Source organism: Hemicordylus capensis, chromosome 4 (assembly GCF_027244095.1).
Source record: "Hemicordylus capensis ecotype Gifberg chromosome 4, rHemCap1.1.pri, whole genome shotgun sequence".
Taxonomy (NCBI): Eukaryota; Metazoa; Chordata; class Lepidosauria; order Squamata; family Cordylidae; genus Hemicordylus; species Hemicordylus capensis.
In genome coordinates, this window is record NC_069660.1 from 94,736,941 (window position 1) to 94,755,445 (window position 18,505).

Below are 18,505 nucleotides of genomic sequence, written 5' to 3' on the forward strand. Positions count from 1 at the left end.
AGGTGGCACTGACATATTTCCGAATGGCAGCACTTATTAACTTTGCAGTCCAGAGTGGAATTACACAGTCAGATATATCAAAAAACGTAGGACTTCTGAGACAGTATCAGACTGCAAAAGGTGTATGTGTTGTCCTCACATATTTCAGTGTTACCCCCACATTACGAAAAACTTCCTGCACATAGAAGGTACATGCAACATACAGAAAGGGCAATGTTTTAATATAAAGGGAAAATTCATATACATGATCCCCCATCTGCAGTTTGAAGCGCTGCAGTCCAAGGATGACTATAATGTAGGATGGCTATATTTCTGAACATTTAGTTCAGTTCTCAAACTTTGATAATCCATGGGTAAAAAGCTGAGGCTACTACATTCAGTTTTCATCACTGTTTTTTCTGAATGCCATGCAAACTTTTTATTTCTGACTTCCTATGTCTTAAGCCAACGATGGCTCATTGCCATTCGTCACTTGAGGTTAATGGTAATGAGTTGCCCAGCCCAGCATCAGCAGTCCTGCCTATGGGCTGGAGCCAATGCTGATGCCACCCTGTCCCCTTGCTGGTCCTGCATACCGGGTTGGTTCAGATGCTACATTCTTCCCCCTTGCCTCTAGATAGGGTGAACTGCAACAGTTTGCACCCCATGAAGAAGGAATTAGTGTTTATCCAAGCACAGGCAGCTTTGTGAGCTGGCCTCTCTTCTTCGTGGCTGCACTAGAACAAGCTCTCTCCCTCTGTCCAGCTATCTCTTCCCTCTAATCACCAATTGATGCTGGAAAGGAGAGACAGTGGGAAAGAGTGTTTTTTTCCTACCCGTATTGCATACACCAGTTCACATTCAGCAGAGTAGTTTAGGGTTGTGAGACGGCTAGTATATGCTCCTCCTCCCTTGAATCAGATTTTGGAACCATCAATTACCCATTGTGATGTTTTTAATGAGTTCTTTGTGGATAAAATCTCTCGTAGCTGGGCCAACTTAAACTCAGACCCCACAATTATTGCAGAGTCTAATGCAGAAGAGTCCAGCCACTCCTCTTATGTGGTTAGGCTGGATTGGTTTCAGTTTGTGAATCCTGATGACATGGATAAACTGCTTGGAATGGTATGGCCTACCACCTGTTCTCTTGACCCTTATCTGACAGGGCTTATACTATCGGCAGGGGGGTTGTTATACGAGGCCTGGTAGATATTATAAATGCTTCTCTGAGGGAGGGCAGGATACATTCCTGTCTTAAGGAGGCAATCATTAGACATTTTCTGAAGAGACTTGCATTGGATCCCTCAGAGTTAAGCAACTATAAGCCTGTCTCCAGCCTTCCATGGTTGGGCAAGGTAATTGAAAGGGTGGTGGCCTTCCGGTTCCTGACAGTCTTGGAGGATAATCTAGACCCATTTCAAACTGGTTTTCGGGCAGGCTATGGGGTGGAGACTGCCTTGGTCGGCCTGACAGATGATCCCCAATGGATTATTGACAAAGGGAGTGTGGTCCCTTTGGATGTCTCAGTTGGTCCTTTTGGATCTCTCGGTAGTTTTCAATACTATCAACCATAGTATTCTTCTGGACAGTCTGAGAGAGTTGGGAGCTCCCTGCTGAAATAAGAGCCTCCCCATCTCTGACAACTTGTAAAAGTTTCCAAAGACACATTTATTCACCCAAGCTTTTAACTAGACTTGTGGTTTTAAAATGTTTTAAGATTGTAATTCCTGTTTAAATTTGTTTTATGCTGATGTAAGGCACTCAGAGATGAAAGTTTGGGGAGGTGCACAAATATAATAAGTAAGTAAATAATGTGCAACATATTTGTTCTAAATTACATTAAATTACAAAACACCCTTTTAAGAACACCTCTCCCAAACTCAGCTTCCGCTGCAGAGTGCAACGCAATGGCATAATGTCTAACTCTTAGAACCAGGTTGTGGCCTTGCAGATGTCCTCGAAGAAATGCATGGGCAGCTGACATTGCATAGGCTCTTGTAGAATGTGCCCTGATTGATTTAGGTGGGTCCACCTTCTGATATTTATACTTCATAAGGACCAGCTCCACCAGTCAGTGGGACAAACATTGCTTGGATATGCAGTGGCCCTGAGATTGTCCTTTACATGCAATAAACAGTCTTTTAGATTTTCTTATGGGTTTTGACCTTTCCAAATAGTGTGAGAGAGCTCTTCTGATGTCCAGTGAATGTAGAGCTTTCTCAAGTGGCAAAGATGGAGACCTGAAGAAGGTAGGCAACACAATGTCTCAGTTCAGGTGAAAGTCCGTTAGGCCTACCACCTTAGGCAGAAATAACTTAACTGTACGCAGCAACGCCTTTTCCGGGTAGAATCTCATGTAGGGTTGATCCACATGTAGCACCGTCAGATCACTGACCCTGCAGGCAGTCATGCTCACCACTAAGAATGCTGTCCTGAGGGAGACCAGTTTTATGTCTCCAGAGGCCATTGGCTTGAAGGGGACATCCAACAGGGCAGAGAGCACTAGTGAAATGCTCCATGGCTCAAATGGCTGTCATATAGGTGGGTATAGATTGCCCAGACCCTTTAGGAAGCTCTTACAGCTGGGGTGGGAGAAGACAGACTTTCCACTCCAACCTGGATGTCTAGCTTAGATAGCCGCCATGTGTACTTTGATTTAAACGTTGGACAAGCCCACCAACTTTAGAGAAGTTAGGTGTAACGACTTGTCTGATTGATGCTTTTAGAGGGTGGAACCTCTTCGAAGAAATGTAACATCTAAAATGCTTCCACTAGCTAGTGTAGTTTTTTTTTTTCTAGTGGAAGGCTTTCTCTGGTTTAACATGATGTTGCCTAGGCTGTGAGTTTCAGAGTGGCTAAGTCTGGGTGTAGCACTTGGCCGTCTTCTTGGGTTGGGAGATCTGGGAACTGAGGAAGTCTTCTGTAAGTGTGCTTTGACAGTCTGAGAAGCAGTGGAAACCAAGATTGCCTGGCCACCACGGGGTTATCAGATGCATGTTGTTTGACAGAGCAGAAGCTTTGCCACCACGCTCCCTATGAGAGGTAGAGGAAGTACATGTATAGAAGCTCTTGAGTCCAGTCTATCTGAAATGCATCTCCCAGGACAGCTGGTCGTGACCCACCATAAAGCAGAACTTCTTGCACTTTGTTTTCAGCTAAGTAGCAAACAGATCTATCTTGGGTCAGCCCCAGGCCTGGAAGATCAGGATTAGGTACTCTTTGTTTAATTCCCACTCATGTTGACTCACATGGGTGAATGAGGTAGTACATGGTCCACCCTTTTGATGTGTATGACTTGGGGTGGATGCGATTTTGAATGAACCACTGCCAAATTTGGATGCTTAAGGCACAGAGAGATCTGGACACAGTTCCCCCTTGCCGGTTCAGATACGCAATCACAGTGGTGTTGTCTAGTTGCAGCTGCATTTTGTTGCCCCGGAGCATTGGTAGGAAAGCTTTCATTGCTTGAAAAACTGCTAGGAGTTCTAGGAAATTGATGTGTAGGGTCCTTTGGTGTGCATTCCACTGGTCCTGGACCTTCTTCCCATTGCAATGACCAGCCCCACCCCTCCACAACCAGACATGGAAGCATCTGTCGTCATCCATACTGCGGGGAGAGAATGAAAAGGAACCCTTTGCAGGAGGTTTTCCAGACATGTCCACCAATTCAGAGAGCGAATGGTTGGGGTGTGTCTGTGTGTGAGAGAGAGCCTTTTCATAGGCTTTTTGTTCAAGTTCAAATGGAAGACTGAGAGGAACCATAATTGGAGTTTCCTCATCTTTAAAAGGGTGTAATGTACTGTTGCCTTGCAAGATGGCATGAGACCAAGGAGACGTTGGATTTGCCTTGCAGGCTGTAATCGCTGAGATGCAAATAGATGGACTAAGTCTGAGATGGCCTGGAATCTCTCTTGTGCTAGGTATGCTCTGCCCATCTAAGTTGTCCAGGATTGCCCCTATGTCAGGAATAGCTTTCACTGGTTCTAAGTGAGGTTTCTTCCAGTTCACCTCTATTCCAAGGTCTCGAAGCAGTTGCAACAGATACTCTATCTGAAAAAGTAACTCTTTTCTGTTTTTTGAAGCCAGCAGCCAATTATCCAGATATAGGTAAATTGCCATGCCTCTGATCCTGAGGTGCGCCACTATCACCACCATGCATTTGGTGAAAACACAGGCGGCCATGCACAGACCAAAGGGTAGTATTTTGTATTGGTAAATCGTGTCCCTCACCATGAATCTGAGGAACTTTTATGTGGGTCTCTCAAATGCCAATGTGAAAATAAGGGTTCTTCAGGTCTAGTGTTGCCAACCACCGCTCTTGATGTAAGAGAGGCAGGATGTCTTGCAACGCTGTCATATGGTACTTCCCCACTTGGACAAACTTGTTTAGGTGTCCTAGATCCATTATCGGCCTTATTCTGCCATTCCTCTTAGGGATCTGGAAGTAGCAGGAGTAGAAGCCCTCCCATCTTTGTGCCCACTTTACTGGGACTCTGACCCCATTTTTCAGCAAGTCCTTCACCTCTTCTAGAAGAGCAGGCATCGCTTTCATGTAGTGTATACCTTTGAATGTAGGTCGGGTTTAGAATTCTATGGCATATCCTGCAGAAATTATCTTTAGAACCGAATGATCTGATGTTATCTGGTGCCATGCTGAGGCACGGCCTGCCAGTTTGATGTTGCTGGCAGTTGATGGTGTTACTGTTGAAGCCAATAATGGGCTCGGCTGACATATGCAGTGTTGTGCAGGGTGAAAAACTCAGAACCCAGGTGTTCAAGGGACTACACTGTGTTAGTGAGTAAGGTAGGCAGGCACAGGCTTCAAAGATGCTATTTTTGGCCATCCACAGGCTTCTGACATTGTCCTTGGTTGTTCTTATTTTTGGCAGTGTAGTTACATTTGTTGTAAGTCTGGCAAGGCCTTCTGTAATCTCTGCGATCTTGAGACTTGTATCAGGTTTATTGAAAGACCAGTAACTTTGACCATATGATGTAGAGGAAGCCACGGTGAAAGTTTGGCTGCAAACTTGGACTTATTTAGTTTTTCCATAGTGGAATCAGTTTGCTCAGAGAAGAGGCCCTTCCCATCGAATGGAAGGCCTTTGACTTTGTCTTTCATGTCCCATTGTAGGGAGGCCAATCTAAGCCAAGCATGTTGTCTAAGTGTTGCTGTCGTTAGCATGGCCCTGGATTCTGATTCAGCCAGATGTTTGGCCATGCAAAACATCTTAACTGTTGACATGTCAATGTTGTAGATTTTGTTGAAGTCTTTTAAAAACATGCCTTGAGATCTTCCAGGGACAAATTGTCCCAATCCAATCTAAACTGTCCCATAAAGAATGGTTGAACTTCGTATGCATGCGAAGTAGTTAGTGATTTTAATGGAAAGGCATGATGTGGAGTATATTTTCCATCCTATCACGTCTAATTCCCTGCCTTCCTTGTCTGCAGGGGCCATATGATGTCTTCCTGACTTTGAGGTGGTCACACAGTCTATAACTAGCAAGTTGAGAACAGGATGATTTAACAGGTAAGTGTTGTCCATCTGCTGGGCCTTGTACAGACCCTCAAGTCTTTTGGAGTTTGGGGTCAAAGTGTGTACCACCTTCCAGGCACTCTATGCAGCCCATGATGACGGGAAGCATTGAAAGGGCCACTGGTTGGGCCTAGAGCAACTTTGCCATGAAGTTGTAGACTGGGTCAATTGTGCTCATTTGAGATTTGAAATTCAAGCCTAGGACTTCGGTCACTTCTTTGATCTTTGCTGCAACCCCCTTGCAAAGGATTCCCTAGCAGAGGAAGCTTGCCAGGCAGCAGAGACCCCGATCTGGAACTTCTGAGGCAAACGGGACTGTCTAAGGCTGCGATCCAGTCAGTATATCCTTCCCTGGGAGTAAGCCGCTTGCACATACGATGGCTTTCGTCTGAGTAAGCAGACTGTGGGTGTGTGAGCTGCTCGTCGGCTGTATTGGGTTGCCATTTGCAACTTGTAGCGGCAGGACTGACTCCAGCAAACCAAGCTGTGCTGAAGAAATCGCCTCTCTCTCACACTCCTGGCTGGAGAGTTGAGCAACTCTTGTCGCGGGAGAGCCCGGAGGTGCATGCCACCATGCTCCCTTGCCGGAGCACTGCTGCCCGCCCCCCAGTCTGCTTGACGGGGGTTGCAGAGACGGAGCAGAAGTCTGAGCAGCCTCAACTCACAATTTAGTGGGTGTGGTGGGGAGGAAAGACACTTTGGAATGCTCTGGTAATAATGTGCTTTTCTGGTAACAAAGGGTAATTGATCTTTGCATATGCAAGGTTTGTTATATATGGGTTCATCATGGGTTTTAACATCTCATTGGTGATTATTTTGATCTGTTCTATATGATTTAAGATCTTAATTGTTGTCTGTTGTATATTAGTTTGTAAACCACCCAGAGACTTTTAATAGGGCGTTACAGAAATGTGATTAATAATAATGAGGGTTATTGGGCTTGTTGAGGGGAGAGTTCAATAAAATGGGGGCGGATTCCTCAGATGCTTGGGGCGGTGGGGTCTATTGCAGCCCTGATGGTAGCAGCCCTGCACATGGGGGTGGACTTCAGAAATGTGTGCCTTCAGGTTTCCAGCCCCACCCCAGGCACTGGCACTGTGTGAATAACACTCCTGGAATTCGTAACCAGTGTTCTCTGTGGAGGGAATTCCCAGATGTTGTTGACTACAACTCCCAGAATCCCCAGCCAAAGGCCATTGCAGCTGGGGATGCTGGGAGTTATGGTCGATGGCTTCTGGGAGCCCGTTAGAGGGATTACTGAGCATAATGGCCAGACTCCAATGCAAAACTGGAATCTCTAGGAATTGATTCATACAGAGTTGGCAACCCAGTCCAGGGTGCCTCCTCCCAGCAGGACTTTGAGCACACCTGATTTTCTCTGAAGAATCCTAGCTTAAGCCAGCATGACAGATCTCTGATCTGGATCTCCTTTTCCTTGCCAGCAAAAAGAAATGCAGTACTGGAAGGTGTGGAATCAGCCACCTTTGAGCAATACCTGAAGTCAGATGGAGAATTTTCAGGGCTGCTTTGGGCATAGAAAGTCCAGTATAGGCTAGGAAGTTGGCCTGCTTGAGGCTCTTGAGTCATCAAGTCTCTGATGCTATGACAACATGGCTGTTGAGGCATGTGTTTAAACTTTCTGGCCCAGAAAGTTACTCAACTGCCCTGGAGGCATCGTAGATAGCATCTAGGAGACACTCTTGGCTGTGCTGCTTCTAGCTAGTTAGCTTCCTGTAGAAAGGTGATAAGCAAGGTTGCAACATTAATTGATTCAAACTGGCCATTGTGGCTGGAGATTATGGGAGTTGGAGTCCAACAACATCTGAAGAACCAAGTTTGAGAAGCCCTAAACCTTTTTTTAAAAAGTGTTGCCAAGAGGAGAGCTGGTCTTGTGGTAGCAAACATGACTTGTCCCCTTAGCAAAGCAGGGTCCACCCTGGTTGCATATGAATGGGAAACTAGATGTGTGAGCACTGTAAGAGATTCCTGTTAGGGGATGGAGCCACTCTGGGAAGAGCATCTAGGTTCCAAGTTCCCTCCCTGGCATCTCCAAGATAGGGCTGAGAGAGACTAGTGCCTGCAACCCTGGAGAAGCCGCTGCCAGTCTGTGAAGACAATACTGAGCTTGATGGACTTATGGTCTGACTCAGTATATGGCAGCTTCCTATGTCCCTTTGATCTGAATGTGGTATGCCTTCATCTCCTCTGCTGGTGACACATGTGCAGGAGTAGCCACATCTGGGGACGGGTCATGCTCCATCTCAGGATCAGACTCAAAATTGGATGACCCATGGTGGCTATCATATCTTTCTGGGGATGAGTCTGGAATGGGATCATGGTGAGAAGGTGACCGAAGATGAGGAGAGGCCACTGCTACACGAAGAGTTTGTGTCTCCATAGAGATCAGTTGAGATAGACTGGTTTGAATTTGCTTTGAGGCTGTTGCAAATTTATTTACTTGTGGCTGTGGTAATGGTGGAGTCTGTGTTTTGGCCACTGCAGTGGCCAATATCTCAATCTATGTGGCAGAAGTGGCATCACTGCTGGCCAACGTAGAAACAGACTTATCCTTGGTGTAAGCGATAGCTAATGGATTTTATCTTTCATAGAAAGCATACCTCCATGCCCTTTCCTCCTGATAATTGTAGGAGGAACTTGGAGAATCTTGGCCTAACCTGCTTAGCTGCGTAGAAGTCACTGCACGGTGAGAGAAGTCACAGACGTGCCAGCTGGTTGATGTAGCCAAGTGTGCAGCCATCAAGGCCTAGCAAGCCGGTGTCCCCTTCTGTGATCTGTGATTCACACTAGTGATCTGAGTGACTTTCGGAGTTTGTGGGCCACCTGTATCTGAAAACCGCTGAAAGGTAGCAGCCAACAGGGTGGTAGAGTTGGTGTCCAATATGGCTAGCAATGATTGTGCTGCAGAGGGATCCAGAGTTCCTTCGCCTTTCTCTGCATCATCATCGTCCACCTCAAAAGTAATCAGCCCTTGGAGTCAAGGAGTAACTCATCTCTACTCTGATAAGACTGGGGTATTCAATGCTGAAGGCATATCTGGAGCTATCCGCATCGAAGGAGATCGAATTGGTGTAATGGCTAGGGAAATAGAAGTGACCCTTGATGCTGAGGCCTATGTAGGTGACACCGCAGACACATTCACTATTGGTGTCTTAGCTGATGGCACTATAGCATGTCTTGCATGACCATGTATTATGGCCCTCCCAAGGCAAAAAGCAGAGATCATGCCCACCCTGAGAGGGCAATTTTGCCTTACATTTCTCACAGTGTTTGAAGGCTCTTTTTTTGTCCTTTTGTTTCTCTTTCTTTTTAGGAGAATTCATGACTGTCGTGAAGTCAGTCTGAAAGGTCGAAATACTGGGTAACCAAACAGTAAATATTGTTTTGTTTTCAATGCAGAACTCATAGGAAAAGGAACCAGATCGAGGAGCCATAGCTACCGAGTGACCAATTGCTATGGTGGTCGAAAAGGAACTGGAACGCAGGCATTCTTCCCGCTTAAATAGCAACCACATGGTCATGTAGGGCAGGGCAGAAATGCCACGAGGAGTTGTGGTACTCTCACTGAGAGGCTTCTGTGCAGACGCAGAACCCATTCTAATGGAGCTCAACAGATCATGCCCCAGTTCTCTGTGTTCCACTGTAACTCTCAAAGGGCCAGCTTTCAAGTATGTTTAAATCATTGTTACCCCTGAGAGGGGTAATTTTTCTTTAGTCAATAGCAGCCAGATTTTGAAGGCCCCTGATTGACACCATAGTGGGGGACAAGAGGACTTTAACTCTACTCTTTCCTGCAGTCCTGATCCAGCTGCCCTTGACTAAAGAAAAACCAAGTCATGAAGGCTAATAACACTTTAAATTTTATTTGTAGTTTGGTCCAAAGCATTTAATTGCTTGCTCCTACCTCAGATCCTTCCTTTGTGAACTCTTTTCTGCAGATGTGAGCCATTATTCCAGCAGCAAGAGCATCCCCCAGAACATTGATCATTGTTCGAAATCTGTCCCTGTCAAACAAACCAAGGGCATTAAGGCAGAAGACCCCTTCCTTTGTTATTGAAACGTTCACTGAAGGTCTAAACATTTCTGTTCTGCTTGCATACAAAATAAAACACATAATTCCAATCTGAAATCAAGCCAAATCAATGGATTATGATGCATAAGAAAAAGAAGTTTTTCTTTTAGGATAAATAAGCAGGGAGAGTCATGAAGGATGTCAGGATAGAGAAATTAAAAAAATTTGAGTGTAGGTTCATATGTCACAACATCCAATAAAATTGGCCAAACACAGAAATCTCCTGAACCAAACTTGAGAGAGGAAAGCATGATGCCAAAGAGAGGGAAAATATAGTACCTCAAAAGCATGTTATTTTCTAAGCCGATGATTCTAAGCCATGAATGTATAATGTTTTGTATTTGCATTTGTTGAGATTTTCTCACATTCTGTCTTCAAAGACCAAAATTAATTCAAGAACATTCAAGAAAGGAAACCCCTCATGAGTTTTGCTCTCCCTGTCATCTTGCTAAACAGTGTATGGATGGTAGAATGTGAAAACAATACATATGGAGCCAAGTGGCATCTGGGTAGTAGATGGGTGCTTAGATTCACACCAGATTTTCTCAAAATGAACTCAGGCCCCAACTGGCATTGTGATTTGGTCTCCAGAATCATTTTAATTGGCACCAGGAATCCCCAGGAGTGGGCTGGAATTAATTTTGTGGAAGTGCAACTTTATCTGTGCAACTTTAAGGTTTGCAAGAAGGAAATCTGGAAGGAAAGTTTGCAAGAAGGAAATCTCTCCTTCCATCAGATCAGAAACATTAAGAATCTTTTGTGAATAATGAAGGAAGCACAAACTGAGCCAAGTATTAAAAATAAAACTGGAATACATTTTAAATACAAAAATAGGAGAATAAGGAAGCGAAGAATATTTTATATAGTGTAATATTTTTGGGAGAAATAAGCGGGGGAGCCATTAAACATGTCCAGATGGAGAGTAAAAAACACAAAACGTTTATTCTAGTTGAAAAATAAAGAGGGCTTGGAGATTTGTAATTGATGGATAGAAGAATGCAAGGGACACGTGTGTAGGTTGACGTAAAAGAATGCATTTCTGGAAGCTAAACTTCTGTATGTTTGGCAATTCAGTTTAGATTACTCTCTCCCCATTATTAACCTTTTTGCTGTCACATTAAGCTCTTTTAAAATGTATTTTTTCTACTTTCATTCCTTTGTGCACAGTCCACTGTAGTTATCTGGTAAAATCAGTTTCATTATGATTTTGCAGTTTTTCATAAAGCAATACTGAAAGGGCAACATTTGAAAAATGTAGTTTTAAGCTGATTTGAAGGGAGGGAAATGAGGGGAAAGGGCAGGTGTATTATCTGGAACACATTTTAGTATATTATTTGAAGCTGACTCAAGTTCATCTTGGCAGACCTACATTAAATCTGAACTACATCATATGATTTCCTCATTTTTCCAATGCAAACAAGCACATCTGAAAACTCAATTACATTTGGTTAATATATTGATGCAGGTCATAAAGCAGAAATCCAGGAACATCCAGATGTTTGGCTTAGAAAGGCAAAGGATGGTCCAAGATCTGCATTGTTCAGGTTTTAGCTTTTTTAGCTTTAGTGGAGAATAAAGCTGGTTTGAACGAGAAACGTTTTACACTGTTAAGCACACATGCATGTGAGGACATGATTCTGCTGTCCTCACATCTAGTTCTGCCCATAGTTCCATCCTTTCCATTTAAATTTTAGGGCCCATACTAGATGTGATACCCCCCGTCCATCCTATTCACATATAAACCTGGGGATGGGAAGTCTTACTTAAACAGTAAAAGAAACATACAAGAGAGGGTTGCTGAACACTTCACCTTCTTGTGCTTTACCTCTCCCAGTCCATTGTTCCAATCACTGTTCTCCCTTCATGGCTCATTTCTGATATCTGAACCAAGAATGAAGTGCTGAAAAAGCAGTACATATGCTGGTACCTTTGCTAACTGAACAGAGTCACCTTTTAAAGTGGTGATTCTCTTATATTTAGCAAGGGGAGAGCAACCGGCCCTATCCATCCCTAGCACAGCATCCTTCCAGTGGCTGTCACTGGTATCTGCCTTATGTTTCTTTTTAGATTGTGAGCCCTTTGGGGACAGGGGACCATTTTATTTATGTATTCATTATTTTTCTATGTAAACCACTTTGTGAACTTTGGTTGAAAAGCAGTATATAAATATTTGTTGTAGTCGTAGTAGTAGTTACTGAAACAACAACTGACTGCAGGCAGTTGAGGTGTGAGGATGAGAAGCGTTCCTTTCCCTGTTAAAATAAGAATCACCTCCCCTTCCTTTAGATGAGAATGGGGCAGACACATGAATAATGACCCTATCGGATCTAGGTTGGCTCTAAGGTTTCACAGAGGGAGAGGAGACAGCTTTGGGCAGGATTAGATGTGATGGCAGCAGATCCACCTCTTTAGATGCAGCTTGCAGTTGAACAGCTGTGAGGCAGAGGAGGTAGGGTTGATTTCAAACAGAGAAGCAGCAAGTGGAGAAGGATGCTGAACTATTCCCCCACCACCACTGATTACATCAAGGACTCTGACTGAGAGCAGAAATTAGCCCTCCTGATTAAAAATAGCCTGGAGGAGGCATTGCAGGGTCAAAAATGGTAGTCAGAGGAAGTGTTCCAAATCTGCCTCAGCCCACCACTTCTCTGCTTCAAATCCCTCATACACACCTCTTTAAAATGGTCTGGTGGCAACTCATGTTTGAAGACACAGGTTTACCCTTGTTACGTCTCGTTTCACCCTGTGTATTGAAGTGGCTGCAATAGCATCGGTCAGATGTCAAGCAAATGCCTCCATAAAATGAGTATTTATTCAGCAAAATATAATAATTAAGGATGAATACAACCAACAAGTTGCACAGGCTTACGCCTGCATTTCCCATCAGCCTGCGCTGCTGCAGGTATCTAAAACAGTGTCGGTGGTCTTTCACAAGAGCACAATTGTGCAAATAGTTAAAGGTGTATGCCTGCATTTGAGGAGTGCAACTTACATTTGAAATAAGGGTATCTAAAACAGTGTCTGTGGTCTTGCACAAGAGCACAATTGTACAAATAGTTAAAGGTGTATGCCTGCATTTGAGGAGTGCAACTTACATTTGAAATAATGCAAGTTGCGCTCTTGAAGTGTTGGTGCTCAACTTTCAGTATTTGCACAATTAACACTCTTGCGCAAGGTCCCGGTGCTGCCTTAGACACTTGCAGCAGTGCAGGCTGATGGGAAACACAGGCTTAAGCATGTACAGTGTGTCAACCATTGTTCCTTGCCTTGAAGGCAACATGCTTACAGCTGTCATTTTCATGATGCTTTAAATATGTGATAGAGTTTATTTCCATAGTGTCAACATCATTAGGAGAAGGCATAACCTCCTTAGAAGCCTGCCTTGGAGATGGTGATTGGCTGGAAGAGGGATAACAAACAGACTGAATCCAGATAAGGCAGAGGTACTTATTGTGTGGGTCAGAACTCGGGAGACAATTTTGATCTGCTGGTTCCGGATGGGGTCACATTTCCCCAGAAGGAAAAGGTACTACTACTACTACTACACCACCTCCAAACCTCTCCCTAGTGTCCAAGGTTGAGGCAGTGGCCAGAGGTGCTTTCTATCAGCTTTGGCTAATACGCCAGCTGCATCCGTTTCTTAAGACAGACGATCTCAGAACAGTAGTATGAATGCTGGTAACCTCCAGACTTGCCTACTGCAATGCACTCTATGTGGATCTGCCTTGTATGTAGTCCGAAAACTACAATTGGTACAGAGTGAGGCAGCCAGGTTGGTCTCTGGATCATCTTGGAGAGACCACATTACTCCTGTACTGAAAGAGCTACACTGGCTGCTGATAAGATAACGAGCAAAATACAAAATTAATCTAAATACAAATAAGTTGATATGTTGGCATATTGTCTAAATACAAAATAACCTATAAAGCCCTAGGTGGCTGAGGCCCAGGGTATTTAAGAGAACGTCTTCTTCACCATGAGCCCCACTCTCAATTGAGATAATTTGGAGAGGTTTGTCTACAGTTGCCACCAGCTAGTCTGGTGGCTACTCAGGGACAGACCTTCTCCATTGCTGCCCTGAAGCTTTGGAATGAGCTCCCTGTTGAAATAAGAGCCTCTCTATCCCTGATAACATTTTAAAAAGCAGTTAAGACACATTTGTTCACTCAGGCTTTTAATTAGTTTTACGGTTTTAATAGTTTTTAATATTGTGTTAATGTTTAAATTGTTTTCATGTTTCAATTTGTATTGTTTCTATTATAAACCACCCAGAGACATAAGATTTGGGCAGTATATAAATATGTTAAATAAATGAAATATGCAAAGCTCTTTACAATTGTTATGTCACAGAGCTTTCATGTTCATGGAAGACAGGTCTAATAGATCATGGGGAATAGCTGACTTCCATATTTGGAAACAGTATACCACCATATTCAGATGCTGAGAATAACATCAGAAGATGACTTTTTGCCTGTCCTGACTTACTTATAAGTTTTCCACAGGCATCTAGATGGTCTAGATGCCTGTGGAATGAACTACCTTCTGGATCTTTGGTCAGATCAACAATGCAATTCCTAATGTATCCATTTTACAGATGTGGAGCTGAGCCTGATAGAGAGCAAAACCAAGTGAGTTAGGCTATAACTTCTGTGGTCAAGTCCAGGACTCTATTCTTTCATCCAGAGTGGAGATCCAGAATACTGAGGTTCCTACAAACTGAGCTGTTTAATACTCACACAGTCACTTTGGTTAAGAAAAGCAGTATTCATTTACTTACAATGCCCAGTCGACAGCAATTATTAGAGTGATGTCATCTGTAGGCAGCCCCACTGAAGTCAAAACGATTACCATGGTCACAAGGCCAGCTTGTGGGATCCCAGCTGCACCTATGCTGGCAGCTGTTGCTGTGATACTTTTACAAAAAAGCAGAAGGACATTTGTGATATAACACAGAAGACCACCCACATCCACATGGCAAATCGTTAGGACCATAAATGCTCTGGGGCCTTTCCCCCAAAGCATTTATGGTCCTAACGATTTGCCATATGGATCCCATATATGCTTTAATCTTAATTTAGTCACAACATAATTTCAGGGCTTCAAGGCTGGATGCATCTGTTGATATGAATGGAGATGCACAACACTATCTGTGGTCCACTAGTTATTATATATAACTAATTTCACATGACTTCTTCACAAGGAATAGGGCTGGTTAGACTAATGGGCTATGTGAAAAAGCAGAGATACTGAGGGTTCACAACTAGAGAAATCTTGTACCCCACAGTCTCAGTTATGGGATAGTTGCCATAGCTTAACATTTGAGTTGCTCTGGCTGCTGGCAGCAATTATATAAAAACTGTCAAATTCCCAGAATTCACACAGCCCCTGCTTATAATGAAAATGTACTTGCACTATGATTGTGTTTACTAAAAATGATCCTATTTCTCTAGATGGGTGGCAATCTTAGGCCATTTGAGGATTGCTGCTGGGCTCCGTCTTTTTACCGCTGGGCTCTGCACTGGTACCATGTTTCCCCCACTTTTCCAACGGTTGTCAGCCTTGTGACATTACCAGCCCCTGCCTCGGAATCTCAGGTTTTTGGACGCATCTGACCTGGTGACCTTAATTTGCACAGCCGCTTATTTAGGTCTTAGACTAATAACCACCTGACAGAGATGGCAATAAATAAGGGTCTATTCATTCAACCACTGGACACATGGAAGCTACAGGAAAAACCTATGAAGAGCTCATGCATTCTGGCTCTCAGCTCATGGTGAAATGGTTATGTGTATTTGCCACCACAGTTTTGGAACATAATGTCCATAACATTAGGAGATGGAATTATGAAGATAGGACACTGTATGAATTCAGTGCCCAAGCACACTTTCTCCAGGCCCACTATATATTCAACACTACAGGCCCTACATATCCTACATTACAGGCCCAATCCCTCACCTGTTTTAGAAAAATTGACAAGACAGCTAGTTCTTATGCAATTATTTGTCTTGTTTTCCATAAGGGTAGATTATTTTGATAGCTGTTGCAAAAGAGAGAGTTCAGTCCTGGTTTTTCAGTACAGCCTCATTATATTCTGTAGAACTTGTACAGTAACCCCCAAACTGAATGCAGCACACTAAATGTGTACTGTGGCTTACCAATGCTTAGCTACTAGACATGGCTGCTGGGCTATGTTTGGCTTGGTGAGTCACAAATTAGGCAGCCCTACTCTAGTACTCTTCAGTACAGGACAAACAACTACATCAAAACTTATTGCAAGAATCTCCTTCCTCTTAGTAGTAAATCCCAGCATGCACCAGAACTAAAAATGCAAATCATAGCAGCATAAACACACTTCAACATAAATCTGATTAATCTGGCTCAGGCAGATTGACAATGTGACTGTTCTAACAAGACATCAAGAATTTACTTTTTTGTTGTTGTTGGTCTGATCATTCATTCACTCCAGCATTACTGGAAACCTATCTATGGCATTTTCTAGATGGAGAGGTTTATTTTATGAGGAACTGTTAAAAATGCAAACTGGAATTACTATAAGCTATGTACATGGACTGCTTTCCCCCTCTTTGTTGCATCCACACAGGCCGGGGAGGTGGTATATGAAAGAAGTGAGGCTTTCATCTCCCTGTTTTCCTCTCCCCCTGCCCACTGCTATCCATCCTCTCTGGAATCCACCACCTATTCCCACTCCCACCGCCTACAGCTTTCCCACCCTGTGTGCGTGCATGGTACCCAGGAATCAAAACAAACGGATGCCAATAATCATTTTTAAAAATTATTTTTGGGGAATTATGTGTGGAATGCAGGAGTATGTACTGCTGTATGTCTGCAAATACTCCCCTACCCCATACAACAACAAAGTAATGCCAACCTAGACACAAAACTCCTCCTGTCTGAGTATACTGGTAGCTACAGACTAGGGATGTGTGGGCTGCCAGTTTGGCTGGATTCATTTGAATCTGGACTGGATTAGAACCAACTCAGCCTATCTCTGGCCAAACTAGGTCCAGTCTGGTCATCGAACTGGGCAGAACTGGTTCACAGGTTGGTTCAGGTGTATGCTTGTAAAAGGGAATCTGGCGAGGATTCCCTTTTAGAAGTAAATGGGGCATTTTATATTCTAAAGGGGGGGGAGAAGAGTCCTCCGTACCTTGATGGAGGCCAATGGAGGCTCATTGCAGGGTACCTTTGCTGAATGTGGGAAGCTGGGTTTAAGAAGCTGGCCAGATAACAGCAGAAAAGATGAGGGTAAAATGGACACAACAGGAAGCTTAGAAGCACAGGGCATAGAATTGCTGCCACGCTGTCCTCCTAATGCTGTTGTGAAAGCAGTACCTGACCGTGTAGGTACCAGCATGCAGATTGGCTCTGTTAGCTCAGCTTCCCAGCACATGCAGACTCTTTACAATGTCCCGAAATACACCCAAAGCAGAAAAGGGGAAAGAAGGCAGGCATGTGCAGGGAAGAACACAGAAGGGAAGCTACCCCCAATCCACCCCATAAGAAGTTGCAGAGGATATGGCTATGGCTTGCGGAATCTCCAGCAACCAAACTGGATCTTCAGGCTAATGCATGTGTGCATTCACACACATACTCCACAACATTTAAAAAAAAAAAAAACTGGGGAAAGGAGGCAGTAGGGATGTGCAAATTGATTCAGGTACAAATCGATTTGTACCCGAATCTAGCTGATTCGGGTGATTTGGAGACAAAACAAATCACCCCTGTGGTCCTTTGGCTAGATTTGGGTACAAATCGAATTGCACCTGATTCTATTCGAATCGATTCGAGTTTTGGATCCCTCCGATCAATTTTCCCAGATTCCCAGCTTTCATTAAAAAAAAAAAAAAAAAAAAGCTAAGCTCTAGCCCTCATAGAAGTGGAGTTATGGAGCAAAATGTGTGGTCACTATTTTTCAAGTGTTTGGATTCTTAAGTGTATAAGTGTATAATAACTTTCACCCAATGAATCCTTATGAGGATTCCTTATGAGTACTTCCAGTGACTGTTGCTGGGGTCTATCTTATGTTTCTTTTTAGAATGTGAGCCCTTTGGGGACAGGGTTCCATCTTATTTATTTGTATTTATTTTATTTATTTGTTTGTTATTATGTAAACCGCCCTGAGCCATTTTTGGAAGGGCGGTATAGAAATCAAATCATCATCATCATCATCATCATCATCATCACACACCTTCATTTCTTCTGTTCATTTTGACTGTCTTTTCGACAGTGCCAACTGTCAACTGCCATGTGCCAACTACACCCGCAAGGCAGTGGGGTACTACTCAGTTTGTTAAGTGCCTAATGAGTGGGGTAGGGTGGCAGTGCCTAATGGGTGGAGGCTACCACCCAAATTGCAGAGGGATTGGACAAAAGGCTGATTTTTGGTGAATTGTTGAAGTTTACGCATCTTCAAGGTTTTTCCCCATAAGGTATAATGGAGGTGTATTGCTTCACTACCACCCCACACCACTCTTCCACCCCAGATCCCACTTTATGCCCCAAATCTGCCCCAAAGACACTAAAACTTCAACAATTCACCAAATATCAGCTCTCTGCACAATTCCTCTGCAATTTGGGTGGTAGCCTCCACCCATTAGGCACTACCATCCCACCCCACTCTTCTGGCCCTGGGGCCCTTTTTAAAATCCAAATCTATTCAGATTTGGATTAATTCAGATCCGAATAGAATCTGGGGTGATTTAGATGGGTCAGATTTGGACCCCAAAACAAATCAGGGGTGTTTCGATTCGGATCCGAATCAAAACACCAAAAATCCAAATTGCACACCCCTAGGAGGCAGGCATCCCCAGGGAAGAAGATATAAAGCCATCCCCAATCCACTGCAAATGCTGTGGCTGTGTGAGTACAATTAAGCTGAT

At 43.7% G+C, this 18,505-nt stretch overlaps 1 protein-coding gene across 2 annotated transcripts in view; it reads right to left on the reverse strand.

Annotated features, from left to right (window-relative positions):
• The window catches only part of SLC1A7 (solute carrier family 1 member 7), a 114,382-nt gene that overhangs the window by 4,737 nt on the left and 91,140 nt on the right, over positions 1-18,505 (reverse strand). For both annotated transcript variants that reach the window (XM_053248397.1, XM_053248396.1), the window contains 2 exons: positions 14,383-14,517; positions 9,438-9,537 (listed from right to left, as the gene is read on the reverse strand). In XM_053248397.1, the coding sequence (XP_053104372.1) occupies positions 9,438-9,537; positions 14,383-14,517 (235 nt within the window). The remainder of the gene's footprint in view (positions 1-9,437; positions 9,538-14,382; positions 14,518-18,505) is intronic.